At 52.1% G+C, this 14582-nt stretch overlaps 1 protein-coding gene across 3 annotated transcripts in view; it reads left to right on the top strand.

Moving 5' to 3' along the window:
* KCNK12 (potassium two pore domain channel subfamily K member 12) overlaps positions 1-13749 on the top strand; it is a 59830-nt gene extending 46081 nt beyond the window's left edge. For 2 of the 3 annotated variants that reach the window (XM_028497217.2, XM_028497218.2), the window contains exons 2-3: positions 8333-9230; positions 10196-13749. In XM_028497217.2, coding sequence (XP_028353018.1) covers positions 8333-9230; positions 10196-10397 — 1100 coding nt within the window. In that variant the 3' untranslated portion in view covers positions 10398-13749. Of the gene's footprint in view, positions 1-8332 lie in introns of all 3 variants that reach the window. The other variant, XM_024118680.3, reaches the window with a different exon arrangement.
* The last annotated feature ends 833 nt before the right edge of the window (positions 13750-14582 follow it).

Below are 14582 nucleotides of genomic sequence, written 5' to 3'. Positions count from 1 at the left end.
CTGTGCCCCGCAACGGGAGAGGCCACAACAGTGAGAGGCCCGCGTACCGAAAAAAAAAAAAAAAAAAAAAAAAAAAAAAAAAAAAAGTGATTTGTTTATCTGAAATTCATATTTATTTGGGAGTCCTGTATTTTATCTGATGAGTCCTAATGGGGCCTTTCCCCTCCTTTGCCCACCAACCCCACACCTCAGCTTTCTCACTCTCCCTGATATTTAACTCTCACCCTTGAGATGTTCTTGAAACTTTTATTTTCAGTTATTTAGTCGACAAATAACTATCAATGCCTAATTCATACATGATTCCCTTGCTCACTGTGGAGAATAGAAAGAAGAAGACTTTATTAAGGGCTTATTAATGTGCTAGGCACTATTCTAAGTGTTTTGCACATATTGACTCAGTTGAGTACAAAAATACAAATATCATCATCTCCACTTTACAGATAAGAAAAATGAGGCACAGAAAGGTCAATTAATTTGCTCAAAGACACACAGCTAGGGAGTAGTGGAGCTAGGATTCAAACCTGAACAGCCCATATAACCTATAGTTCCAAATAGCCAATATTATTTGGTCCCTATTCCCAAGGGGTTCCCAATCTCATTGTGGAGACAGGGCCCTGAAGGTAATTAATACTATAAGTCATCTGTGCTTGGGACTCAAAATAAGGTTCACTGACCAGCTGCAGTGCCCTCACCTGGGACCAGGTTAGAAATTTTGAATTGTGAGCCCCACCCCAGAAGCTAACAAGATCCCCAGGTGGGTCCTAGATAATCGAGTTTGAGAATCACTGCTCCAAACTGGTAGAGTGACAGTCTATTCATTCACTCAGCCAGACGTGGCCCAACACCTTCTACATGCCAGGCACTGAACAGGCATTGCAGTGTTGCAGTGACTTTTTAAAACGTGGGAAACCCTCGAGAATGTTTTTAAATGCCTCATCCTTAGTTCTTCATGAGGATAGAGTATGGCATTTCCCAAATATTACTCTTTGAAATACTCGAGTCACCTGAGGTGACTAAATACATTCGGTGGTCAAATTAGTTTGGGGAACACTGGATAGTGTTAGCATAGCCCTGGTGGTTTCATAAATCACATTAACACGGTGAGTGCTCTAAAAAGTCCAGCAGTAAATAAACGTGTTTCACTTTACTTAAAATTTCTTTTTCTTAATCATGGGCATTCTCTCCACCTCGCATTAAGTCTACTGTCTCATCTTGAGGAACACCCATTGGCAGGTTGTATTACAGTTGACAGAGAGGGCTCGCATCAGGAGGTCGGCGTTCTACAGATGAAGAAATAGAGGTTCAGAGGAGTTAGAGTGACTTGCTTCGATCACTTGGCTGATAGAGGCTACAACAGCAGTCAAAGCTTTGAGTTCAAGTCTGATACCATTTCCTTGACCCTGGGATGTTTAACCAGGCCCTTAACCATCGGCACCAGCTGGAGTGTGTTTGGTTGCCTGTCACAGAAGTCTTAGGCGGGAAGAGAGATTTATGGGCTCATGTAACTGGAAGTTCAAGGGTAAGTCAGGCAGCCTGGCCAGTTTGATTGGACAGCTCATTAGGGTTTTCAGGATACTTCGGCAGCCTTCTGCAGTGTCAGCTTCATCTAAGGCTGGCTCCACATGGCCACAGGTGGCCGCCAACCACTCCTGGGGCCACCTCCTGCTCCCTCCACACCCAGGGAAGCTCTTAAAAGTGAAAAGCATTTAAGGACTTCCCTGGTGGTCCAGTGGTAAAGAATCTGCCTTCCAGTGCAGGGGATGTGGGTTCGATCCCTGGTCGGGAACTAAGATCCCACACACCACAGGGCAACTAAGCCCATGGGCCTCAACTAGAGAGAGAGAAAGAAAAAAAACCCTGCATGCCACAACTAGAGAGGGAGAAGCCCGTGCACCGCAACGAAAGATCACTCGTGCCTCAATGAACATCCCACGTGCTGCAACTAAGACCCAGTGCAGCCAAAAATAAATAAACTAAAATGAATAAATAAAATAAATATTTTTTAAAAAGTGAGATGCATTTAACCCAGAAACTATCAGAGAAACTCTCCTCTCATCTGATTGGCCTGAATGGGGTCACGTGCCCATTCCTGAGCAAGTCTCTGTAGCCGTGAAAATGGCCTGCACTGATTGGCTTAGGCCTATCCATCCTTGAGCCAGTCATGGTAAGGGACTGGATTTTTCCTGATTGGCCTAGGCTAATGGAGCCCACCCCTGGCAGTTGGGTCAGTTCTCCAAGGGGCCTGGCTGCTACACTTGAGGTTGGGGGGGTGGGTTGATGGTTGTTAAGGAGACGGCTGCAATGTCCACAGAAAGGGTTTTAGGTCACTTGAAATTTAAGCCAACAAATCATGATGTATATTTTAAATATCTTACAGTTTTATATGTCAACTGTAACTCAATAAAGCTGAAAATTTTTTTTAAAAAAGAAATTTAAATCAAAATATTTGAAATTGGGCAGATTCCAACCAGTAGGGTCATCAGGGATACAGCATAATATTGGTTCTTAAAGGAAGGGCTTTAGCACATTCACATTAGAATCATCAGGGGACATTTGTTAAAATGTAGATTCCTGGGTCCCTCTAAATAAGCCTCTGGAGTGGGACCTGCCTCGGAATCTGCATTTTAATCATGCATCCCAATTGCTTGGATCAGCTCTGGTTTACACCTGCTGTCCTGGGGTAATTATTTGCTCTCAAAAGTATCCCAGATTGGATTATAAATTATATTTCCCCTCCACCAAGTTGATACTGCAGAGCCAGTGGGAAAAAGCCCCCAAGGTGATGAGCTCAGGCTTCCCATCTGGCGCAGTGGAAAGGGCTTCAGGGTCAGCTCAGACACTTACAAACGGTAACTCGGCCGAGTATCTTCAGTTGCCTTGGCCCACATCCTTGCCTGCATTGTTGGAGTTGATGATGCGTCCCTCTCAGGGTGGTTGGAGGGACTGGATGAGTGGACATGCGTCCAGTGTCCAGCAGAGAGGCTGCCACCCAGGGCCCAATTCAGACCAGTGCTGGTCTCTCCATCTCACTTCCAGGCTCTCGGAGCTGAACTCCAGGGGCCCTGTCACCAGGGCCCTATTCGCGAAGGCGGCACCAGACAGGCTGTGGGAATGAGCTTCACAGCTTTTGTCAAAGTGGCATAATAAAGCCCCCAAGTGTCTGCTCTTTGCAAACTGGGATGGCAGATCAATTGTGGCATAAACAAAATAGAGGCTTGGTGCGAACCCGGGGACAGATTACGCCTGCCTCTGCAGGGTGTGAGTGGGGGAAAGGGGGATTTTCGGGGTGGCTGGGTTTGCCTTTTCTCTGGCTGAAGCTTCAAGGCCCCTCTCCAGAGCCAGCCTGGCTCCCCAGAGCTTGGGGGGCTGTTCTCCCACCCTGGGAAGCATCTGGCTAGGCAGCAGCAGTGGGCACGGACCCTACTGCCCTCGGCAAGACGCCCGGCCCGGGGGTCTCAGCAGCCCAGAGCTCTGAGCCTCTTGGCGTTGATGGGGCAGGAGGGTAGACTGTGCCCCCTCCGCCCTGCCTCTGGAGCTGAGCCGACGTGGGTCTGTAGGAAAGCAAAGGGAGGTGAAGTGGGCACAGGAGCCAGACCTCAGGAATCGGGGCAGTGAGAGAGACACTTGTGTTGGGTGCCCTCTGTGCCGGACAGAGAACCTCCTGACCTGCCTGTCCCCTTCATTCTGGGCAGACAGTGCCACAGCCAGTCAAGCGCTTGGCATCATTTTGGGCCTGGAAGTCACAGCCATGAGGACACCTCAGGACAGGTCTGGCCCAGCCTCTGCATGGGGGCAGCAGGGTAAAGCTGTGCCCTGGCCCAGGGCTGAGCCACTGGCTGCAGAGGGGTGGGGAGCTGTGCAAAACCTCTAAGAAGGCAGCCCGGATCCTCTGTGCGGGTGTCTGTCTGGTTTTCCACCAGAGCCCTGAGCGCAGCCCGAGGCCTGCCAAACCAGGTGTTCAGTAAGCGTTTGCTGGAAAAAGCAATGAGCAGGTAGATGACGGGGCTCCAGGTGCATATCTGGTGGTGCTGTTGTGTAGAGGCCCTGGCAAAGGCCACAGCCCTGTGGGGAAGCGGAAGCGTGGGTGGAAAAACAAGTCTCATTCTGGGTTCTGTCATCCGGGGAAGAGGCAGATCCTCAGCAAGAAACCCAGACTCTAAAGGGGGTGCTGGGGCAGGAGCCCAATCATGGAGGAGTCTGGAGGAATCTGAAGATGGTCCCCGAGAGTGGAGATGGCTTTTGACTCGGGGGTAGGTCAGGCAGGGGCAGTCCTGTCAGGAGCCCAGCGGGCAGGTGAGTCCCCTGCCTGGGGGCGACCGGCTGGACTGTGGGCCAGAAGCAGTGGTCCCCTCTGTGCCTCACTCCTTCTGCTGTCCCCAAGCCCTGGGTTGAGTCTGGTTTGAATTGCCCCGCTGTCTTAGCTGTGCCACGGGAAGGGATGAGTCCACCTTGGTGAAGACGTTAAGGGACGAGCGGTGGCCTCTCTCCCCAGCAACCGTCAGTGGAGAGAGAGCCACAAGAGGAGAGTGGACTCTTGGGGACAGGAGTTGTGACCGAGGGTCAGCCACCCTGCCCACGTGAAAGTGCTCTCCCAGCTGCCAGCCCTCTTGGTTTTCTAAGAGGCATGGAGGCCCTGCGGTGCCCTCGGAAGACAGTGTAGGGCGGCAGAGAGAAGGTGGACGTTAGACACCAGCCAACTTGGGCTTCAGGCTCCGCCCCACCATTTCTGGGCTGTGCGGCCATGACAACTACTTAGCCCCTTGACCCGAGGTCTCCTCATCTGTTAAACAGGGGTGTGCCTCCCTCACAGGTTGTAGAGATGGAGCGAAACGAGACCTGCGGGGCTGGCACTGTGCATGGTGGGCCTTTGGAACCGGTTTATTAAATGGGCTGGCACGGGAAATGGCTTTGTCTTCATCTATGGTTTTGAAGCATTCTCCTTTGGATTCCTTAACAACATCTTGGATAGACGCTAGAGTTTTCCAAATAATATTTTTTTAAGTACCTCCAGTTTTAAAATTGAGACCCATTCTCAGATGTGCAACCCAATCTAAATCCCATCTTCAAATTCACTTCTAATCAAAGCTCAGCCTCTCCCTCCAGGTCTGGCCTGGCCCCCAGCTCAGGGACCTGCAGTGTGGGAGGAGTCATCTGTTTGTTTCCTCTTGGTCTTACATCACTGGTGCCACTATCATCCTTTCTTAGCTTTTGCTGGTGGCATCACAACGCCCACTGCTAGGACAGACATGCCCTTTCGTGGAGCTCATATGGGTCTTTGGAGATTCCTCCCCAATACAGAGACCACTGCCCTGCACCTTTCCCTGAGCGGGTGGTGCTTCCTGTGACTACGTTGCATGCTGTCCCCTGCCCTCCGCCCCTCAGGCACCCTTGATCCAGCAGGCAGCCCTCCCGGGCAGAGTCTCTTCAGACGTGGCTGCCGTCTGCAGAGTCTGCTTGACCCATGTCACTCTCCCCCATCCTTGGTGCAAGGTGCCCTGGGAGTATAGACTGCTCCCACTGGTGCCCTCTTCCTGTCCCTGCCTGTGTGGGCTGCTCTGGTCAGCCTCTGACCCAGAGAACTATCCAGCACAGCGTCAGACTCCAGGAGACACCTCTGGCTCTCCCGAAACCCTCACCATGCTCCCCACTCCAGTGCTCCTGGGTAAGCTTTCAAGTGTCTGCAGCTCAGCCAGCATCCACTGGGAAATGAGCTGCCAGGCTGCCCTTGCTGCAGCCTGACGTTCTCTTCACCATCACCACCACCACCATCTCTAGACCTGCGGGTGCCACAGCACCCCTCCTACTTCAGGACCGTCTCCCATTATCCCTGGATAATTTCTAACCTTTCTGTACAGCCTGGAAGTGGGTAGTAGGGGTTACTAGTCACCAGACCCATTTTTCTGTTTTAATCGATATGACATAGATGTATCTAAAACTTCTCTTTAGAATGAGGGCTAACATATTACATGTCACTCTTAGCTTTAAGACTTTAGCTGAAAATTCTCAAAAATAGGAAAATCCCGTTCAATATCCTCTTAGGCATAGTATTAATATTCCAGGCTCAGGATTTTTCATTTCTTTAGGAATTTAGCCAAGTGATCCCCGTACGAAAGGTGTTGTTTTCCCTTCATGAGTAGCAGCAGTGCTGTGTATGATGGTCTAAGCACGAAGCTAGAAGCCAGGACACATGTATGGCATCTGTCCCCCACAAGCTCTAGGTCATGTCCCCTCTGCCCCTGCTCCCTCACCTATACAGCGAGGGGCAGGCCAGAATTAAGGTCCCTCACAGTTCTAATAGTCTAGGCATTTTGAAGTTTTTCTTATCATGACAGTACAAAGAAATCATAAAACACACAATTTGAAAGTTATTATACAACAAACACCCATGTAACCACCACCCAGATCAACAGAAGATTTCCAGCACCCAAGTCCCCCTGGGTCCCCTTCCAGTCACCACACCCTGCCATCCCCAGAGGAAACCCCAATTCTGACTTTTCTCAAAATTACTTCCTCGATTTCCCTTATAATTTTGCCAGCCAAGTATGCATCCCTAAAAAGATACTGTAGCTTGGTTTTGCCTGGTTTTGAATTTTATACAAATGGAATACTTCTTTTGTGTCCAGTTTCTTTTGTTTAACATTCTTTTTGTGAGATTCATTCATGTTGTTGCAAGTAGCAGTGGTTTGTGCTTTTTCTTTGCTGTATAGTATTTCCTTGTATGAACAGACTATGAGTGAGGCTGTTGGACACTTGGGTTATCAACCTAGGACTTTTTATAAATATACACACACACAAATACAAACACTCCCACTCCACGTACAGTCATATCGATTCAGAGCTGATTTCTTCATGAATTCAAGAACTTAAGTTTGGCTTTAAAGTGTAGCAAAATCCCTGTATTGAGTTCCTGGTTACACTGCTAGTTTGGCTTTTTTCACACTCTTACGGCCAAATTCTGAATCTAGGGACATAATCCATCTTCCTCAACAGAGGTATCATGATAAGATTTTCTCCTAACTTTTGAGTCATTAAGCATAAGATGAAGACAGTGTCGGGCAACTGGGCATTTCCTCCAAGGAATCTAGACAATGATTAGCATCCAAGTTTAAGGGATCATTCTGAAAAAAACTTTCTCTGGCCTTTTTAGGGAAATGGTAAGCCACCCCTTTCCCAGAGCTGGTGCCACTCCACTAAGAGTGCACAGGTAGACCTCCGGACGTCGGGCATGCATTAAACAGGGATGCCCCTGAACTTCTGCTACAGAGGTGTTGACAGGTGCTATTGTGCCACTCAGACAGATGATGCATTTTCTGCTCAGACTCCAGGAAGGAGTGGATCTTCATGCTAAGGGATTACATCTCCTCCCATAACCAGAGGCAGGCAGCATGGGTCCCACAAGGACATCACAACCGGCAGCTGGCTGAGAGCTCAGGCTGGAGGAGCAGAGCTGCCACTCTGCACTGCCCTGGATGACAGGGGGCCGAGCATCCTGGCGGGAAGCCAAGGCTTCCGCAGAAATCAGTTGATAAAGAAGCTCCCTTAAAGACTGTGCTTTGAACGAATGGGTAAATTAAGACTTAATTACAAGAGTCAAAGCACTGAGCAGCTGCCCTGGCACAGAGCAGACCTGTCAGGATAAAAGCCACTCCAGACACACGGCAGCACAGGACCCAGCGGGGCCAAAACCTTTCCCTTGGCTACAAGTGTGAGCAAGGGTGATGGTGGTCCTCGGGTGAGAAGGAGCTGATGTCCAATGGCAGAGCCACGCTTACTCTCTGAAGGTTGGGGACTCATTCTCAAACAATCCATTTGTCAGTTTCATAAACCCCTTTTCAGAGACCATCAAATATAGAGCTACCTGGACTGAACACACCCTACCTCGTCCCCAGCAATCCCATAAAATGAAGCTTTTATGGAAGTCTGTCCTAACAAGGCCCAGGTGTGCCACTGATACGTTAAAAAAACAATTTGAGGGATGGGAGACCAGGTGACACTTGTTCGGTTTGAGGGCATCACAGCAGTTTGCATCTGTGCAGTGGTTTCCGTTTTGTGTGTCCTGATGGGTCCCTCCTAGTGACCATCTTGCCTCACCCATATTGATTTATAGACCCCCCCCCGCCAGACGAGGGGCCATGTCTCCTCCATCAGTTTAGGGGTTGCCCAGATTAGGAACCATATCTAGTGCCACCAAGGGAGAGAAATGTCTAAATACCACTTGAGCGATGCCACTCAGCATAAGAGCCATGTCAGCACCTGCAGATGCCTGCCCCGCGCAGGGTGGGGACCACCTGCTCAGCCAGGACCTCGCTGACCCCTGCTCTGGTCTCCACAGGTTTCGGCATGACCACCCCCGCAACGGTGGGCGGGAAGGCCTTCCTCATCGCCTACGGGCTGTTCGGCTGTGCCGGCACCATCCTGTTCTTCAACCTCTTCCTGGAGCGCATCATCTCGCTGCTGGCCTTCATCATGCGCGCCTGCCGGGAGCGCCAGCTGCGCCGCAGCGGCCTGCTGCCCGCCACCTTCCGCCGCGGCTCGGCGCTCTCGGAAGCCGACTGCCTGGCCGGCTGGAAGCCCTCGGTGTACCACGTGCTGCTGATCCTGGGTCTATTCGCCGTGCTGCTGTCTTGCTGCGCCTCGGCCATGTACACCAGCGTGGAGGGCTGGGACTACGTGGACTCGCTCTACTTCTGCTTCGTCACTTTCAGCACCATCGGCTTCGGGGACCTGGTGAGCAGCCAGCACGCCGCCTACCGGAACCAGGGGCTCTACCGCCTGGGCAACTTCCTCTTCATCCTGCTCGGCGTGTGCTGCATCTACTCGCTCTTCAACGTCATCTCCATCCTCATCAAGCAGGTGCTCAACTGGATGCTGCGCAAGCTGAGCTGCCGCTGCTGCGCGCGCTGCTGCCCGGCGCCCGGCGCGCCCCTGACCCGGCGCAACGCCATCACCCCGGGTTCCCGGCTGCGCCGCCGCCTGGCCGCGCTCGGCGCCGACCCCGCGGCCCGCGACAGCGACGCCGAGGGCCGCCGCCTGTCGGGCGAGCTCATCTCCATGCGCGACCTCACGGCCTCCAACAAGGTGTCGCTGGCGCTGCTGCAGAAGCAGCTGTCCGAGACGGCCAACGGCTACCCGCGCAGCGTGTGCGTCAACACGCGCCAGAACGGCTTCTCGGGCGGCGTGGGCGCGCTGGGCATCATGAACAACCGCCTGGCCGAGACCAGCGCCTCCAGGTAGACGTGTGCCTCGCCGCGCCACGGACCCTCACCAGGCTGGGGTGCAGCCGGGCGGCGTTTGCTTTCCTTCTCTCAGACGCTGGCGCTTTCTTAACCTTTATCCAATAAAATGAAACCAAAAAAAAAAAAAAAAAATTTTTTTTTAAAGAAATACTATTTGGCCTGATGTTATCAAGGGCAGGTTTTGGGGGAGCCTGTTTTCCTTATGGGCTCCCTCTTGGAGAACTGTGGTCCCCAGCAGATTCTCCTCCAGGGAGAGAAAAAGTGGCACCCCAGACCCTCACCCGGTGCACACGGCAGTGAGAAGAGAGCCACCCCCGGGTTTTGCAGACTGGCACTAAACCCCGTCTCAGTGCACGTAAGCAGCTGGCAACCCCACAGCATATGGTGCAACTTTTCATGGCTCTGAATTACCTCCGCAGCATTTAGAATCCTGGCCCAGCCCAGCAGCTTCCTTCTGGTCGTCAGAAGTGATATAGTCACAGTTATGACAGGTGGGGACGGGGAGAGCCATATGCTGCCTCCTGATGTATATATATAGTACAGCCGCTACACACAGAGAATGGCGTAGTATTATGCAATGGGATGAAACATAGCACCAACTTGCGGACTGTGGCATTTCCCAGAGATTTGGGAATTGCAGTGGAAAGGGGCTCAGCAGGCCTTTCTCAGCCTGGAGTTAGTCCACTTAGCACAGCACACAGGGCAACTCCTTTTAAAGAGGGAAAGCCTGGAGTGGCCTGCAGGGCCGGGAGCGCTCAGGCTGCAGGAGCCCAGCTCCGCTTCAGCTGGCTCATCTCTGAGGCTCAGGGCACATCTCTGAATCCCCTCAACGCTCCTTCCTTTCACCAGCATCATCCACGGGAATGCGTTTTTGTTATTAACCAGGAATGTCTGAGTCTTCTCAGACAAGATTTTTCTTTGTTGGTGTGGATTGTTTCTTATCTTTTTTTCCCTTTTAGAGAGCCCGAGGGTGCAGAGCGCAGGACCCCCTCCAGCTGCCCCTCCTCTGCCTCAGGGCTCTGCCAGCTACACTGGTGGGCACCAGGGCCTGCAGCACCAGGAACCAAAGCAGTCATCCGGCAAGTGTCAGAGAGTTTGACTCCAGAGCCCATGATGTGTTTGGGACACATCCCATTCTACACCCTCTTTGGCCCCCACTAATATTCAAGTGAATGTGTTTTTTCCACACACACAGTCTGTATTGGAGGTGGAGGAAGGCAGGAGGGAGAGAGCTGGTGGATGGAAGCAAGTTTAGGATTAAAGTTTTGCTCTGGATGATCCTCAAGGTGAAGGACAGCTTCTCCCAGACTCACCCTCTACCTCATAGGAGGTCACTGACCTGGAGGAAGGCCAGATACCCAGCCTTCGTTGAAGAGATGGGGGTCTTGGACTGTAAAGGAACAATACTCTTTTGGCCCATTTTTTCTCATCCAAAAAGATGACGATCCCAAGGACAAATACCAGAGTCTAGTCAGACACAGTGTGACCCACCAGTATATAAACAGCTTCTGACAGGAAGTCTTAGGAAAGCACCAGGACACCTCACACTGTCTGCCTGAGAGGCATCAAAAGCAGTAAAATCTCCCTCCCTGGCAGTGAAGGAAGCATATGTGCCTAGAACACTCCAACACACACACACACACACACACACACACACACACACACACACACACACACAGCATTAAGAGTCATAGTTGAATGTCAGCCTCCCCTCGCCCCTTCCACTTCATGGCAGGAAGGAAAAAACAAGTTAAGATCTGAGTAACTCTCCAGCTACTTTGGGTAATTTCTTTTTTGGGGGGTGAGGGATAATTTCTAATTTGGATTGGGATTGGTTTTTAAACACAGACTGTAAGCTGGGGGTGAAGCCAGTGAGGAGGAGCTGGCCAGGACAGAAGTCAGTCTTGCCAGTTCCTGAAGGGTAGGCTTCCAGAGAGCCACGCTTCCAGGATGCACTGTGACGTCAGCCAGGCCAGCTCCATGAGCCTCCCCAACACTGCCACCCTTCCCCCATCTGAGCAACGGCTGCGGTCACACTGTGCTTAGAGAGGCACGCATTATTTAGGGCAGAGTCCTCTAACAGGACCTAGAAATAAAGTATCAGGTTTATCCCTTTAAAAGAAGGAAAGATTAAAAGGCATCCAGTTAGAGGTGTCACCTAGGCAACAGGAAATAATTTGGGGATCTGAGCTATCCAGAGGGGAAAGTAGACATCCCCATGACAGAGACATCTAGACCATGAGGACTTAATAGCAGGCAAAATAGCAGCCAACCCAGAGAGAGTGAGCCCCAGGAAGACAACAGGAGGCTTAAGACACAGTTATCATAGCTCCTTGAGCTAGACAGGCCAAAAAGGCATCCGGGCAATCTGCTGACCAGCACGCAGGACTGCAGAGAATCCCATCCCCACAGGCAGGAACAGGACCTGCCTCCGGAGAAGGAAAGCTCATAACCTTCTTTGGCAGTGTTCTCTGTCACCACTGCTTCCTAAAGTCTATTCTGAGTTGCTCATGCTGCAGCCTTAGCTGTTTTCACTTCTTTTCCTATGCTTTGGCTTTGGAAGGAGGCAATTGCAGGCAGCTTGAGTACGCTGCTGAAGGAATTGAAAGCATGGTTCAAGGGAGCTAGGAAAGGGACCCTTCCTGCTCAGCAACCTCACAGAGAAACACCAGTCCTCTAGTGTACAATGGTAGCTCAGGACTCAGTGGTATGCACGTATTTTTGTCCATGTTCCCCTGGTTCCCCCCTACCACTGCCCTTTTCAATCATCATTGTCCTTTACCTCAGGCCAAAGGGCTCAGTCCCCCAGATGCCAGGGGCTGCTGGGAAAAGCCGGGCTCCCAAGGTCAGGGGGTTTGTTGGAGCCTAGACCCATGCCTAAAGGGCTTGTTTGACATCCTGCTTGAGGGCGAGCATAGAGAACCAGACCTGCTTGACAAGCTGGGATGGGGGTCCTCCCATCGTTTCAGGATTATAGACATTGATAGGGAACCCTTTCTTTGGTGCAGATTCTTCTGAACCTCAGGCTAAGAAAGGGCCCCTTCCTCTTAGATGCTGTGGCCTCTCCCACCATGCAGGGGTCTCCAGTCTGACCCACAGCTGGTAGCTCACTGTAATCATAATGTCCCCAGGCTCCACGAGCTGCTTCCTAACCTGAGGCCCACACTCACCCCTCTTGTGCTGGGGCTCTGGGGCTCCCGTAAAGGCAGCACGGGCTCTCAGACAGCATGGGCTCTTGTCACTCGGCTGTGGCCACACAGAGGCCAGGATCTTAGACTGCAGCTGGGCCTTCTCAGAGCTAAGCAGGCAGGGAAGGAGCCGCCCTTGGTGCCCTTGCTCTCTAAGAAGGCCAGGTGGTCAGGGCCCTGTGTCCTCTGACTGAAGTCAGCACCTCTGGGCCTGGCGAAGGAGTTGGAAGGCTCAGGCAGCCTCAGGCCTTCAGCTTGTGGGAAATGCCACGAAGTCCTGGGCTTTGCCAGGAGTGTCACACATCACAGCATCATGCACACACATGCGTGTACACACACACACACACAACACACACACACACACACACACACACGTCAGCCTTATAAAGAGCTACTAGCCCCTTTCCCCACGGAAAAAAAATCCTGGTCTGGGCCACTTTAAGGAGAAGGATTTTGCATTTTTAACTCCCTGGAGATCTGCAGGGGCCTGGAAAATTCCTCCCTGTCTTGGGGGAGTTTCATGGACACTTTGCATGTATCTGTGTTTTACACAGATGCCAGTGACCAAACCCAAGCCAAACCCTGGAAAACAGCTGCTGAATGTACACAGGCTCCTCCACCTCTCAGACAGGCCTCCTAGCAGATCCCTCTCCCTGCGCCCTGGGTGAGGGGCGCCCGAGCCCTCCTGGCCACGGCAGCCCACAGAGGCGGAGACCACAGCAGCCATGGGCCAGGCGGCTCCACCTTACTGTAACTTTTTACATTCTTCACAAACGAAAAGCACAATTCCACACGCACACTGTCTGGAAAGCACATTCAGACAGACTGCTTGAGGCACTTCTGAGTCCAGAAGAGGCGCTGGCTGGGGCCCGTTTTTTTGTTGGAACGGTTGTTATAAAATGTGCTGGTTGGTGCCACCAAAGGCTCCACTCCGGGGCCGGGGAGGGCTGCTGACACTACTCCTGACCCCCAGGACGGGCTCATCGGCATGGACTCAGGGCCCGGACTCTCGCCCCTGGAGCAGCTCTGACACCTGCAGGTACCGAGCCCAGCCAGTCTCATCACTGAAGCGGTGAGGTTTCTGCACCGACCTGGCCCAAGACCCCCTTCCCCTTTCTGTCAGCCTCCCCCCACCTCCTCCCTAGGGAAGCTTCCCCACTTGCTTTATAAATCATTTTCTATGCTACCCATTCTCTCAGGAGGGGGTTAGAGCATGCGGGGCAAGCCTGCAGGGTTTCTTAGACAATACATTTATTTTTCCGAGCAACACTCCAAGAGAGGGCTTGAGGGGTGTTTAAATTAACAATGAATAAAATGCAGCCTGCCACCCCTTTGAGCTGTTTGCTTTTCCTCTGTCAAAGCCGCCTGCCTCCCCATCTCCCTAATCACACCTCTTCTGGGGGGGCGGGGGGCCAAGAGATGTCAGCTCCGAGGATGAGGATCGGGCCAGGGTGGCAGCGTCCCAGGGGAGTTACTTTGCAAAACAACAGTGAAACCCATCTGAGCTAAGGGCACCAATGGACCTTGCAGGCAGTCTGGCCAGACTGGGACGAGGCAGATTCTGATGGCCAGGGCTGGAAAGAAGGTAGGGGCATGAGGAACCCAGCACTGGGGGAAATGATCCCAACTGTGGCCATGGTTTCCAAGCCTGGCTGTGAACTAGATTCTCTGAAGGGAGCTTTGAAAGATATTGATGCCCTGGCCCCGCTCCCACTCCCCGATTCTGATTTCAATTTCAATGAGGAGCAGAACAGGCAGGCGATGGAATTTTTTGGCAGCTGCCCAGGTGATTCTAAAGGGCAACCAGGGGGACTTCCCTGGCGGTCCAGTGGTTAAGACTCCGCATTTCCACTGCAGGGGACATGGGTTTGATCCCTGGTCGGGGAACTAAGATCCCGCATGCCTTGCGGTGCAGCCAAAAAAATAATAATTATTAATTAATTAATTAAAGGGCAACCGGGGTCTGAAACGTACACTCTAAAACACAGAGCACTCACACTGTGGTGTGGAAAGGGCACGCCTTCAGAAGCTAGGAGGTCTGGATTCTAGCTCCGCATCTGGCAGTCGGCTTCATCAGATCCTCAGTTTCCCCATCTCTAAAATGGGAGAATGATCTCATCCCCCCCCCCCGCCCCGCCCCCACCCCCCCCCCGCCCCC

Source organism: Physeter macrocephalus, chromosome 12 (assembly GCF_002837175.3).
Source record: "Physeter macrocephalus isolate SW-GA chromosome 12, ASM283717v5, whole genome shotgun sequence".
Taxonomy (NCBI): domain Eukaryota; kingdom Metazoa; phylum Chordata; class Mammalia; order Artiodactyla; family Physeteridae; genus Physeter; species Physeter macrocephalus.
Note: the sequence above shows the minus strand (reverse complement) of the source record. Positions and strands in the feature narration are given on the sequence as shown.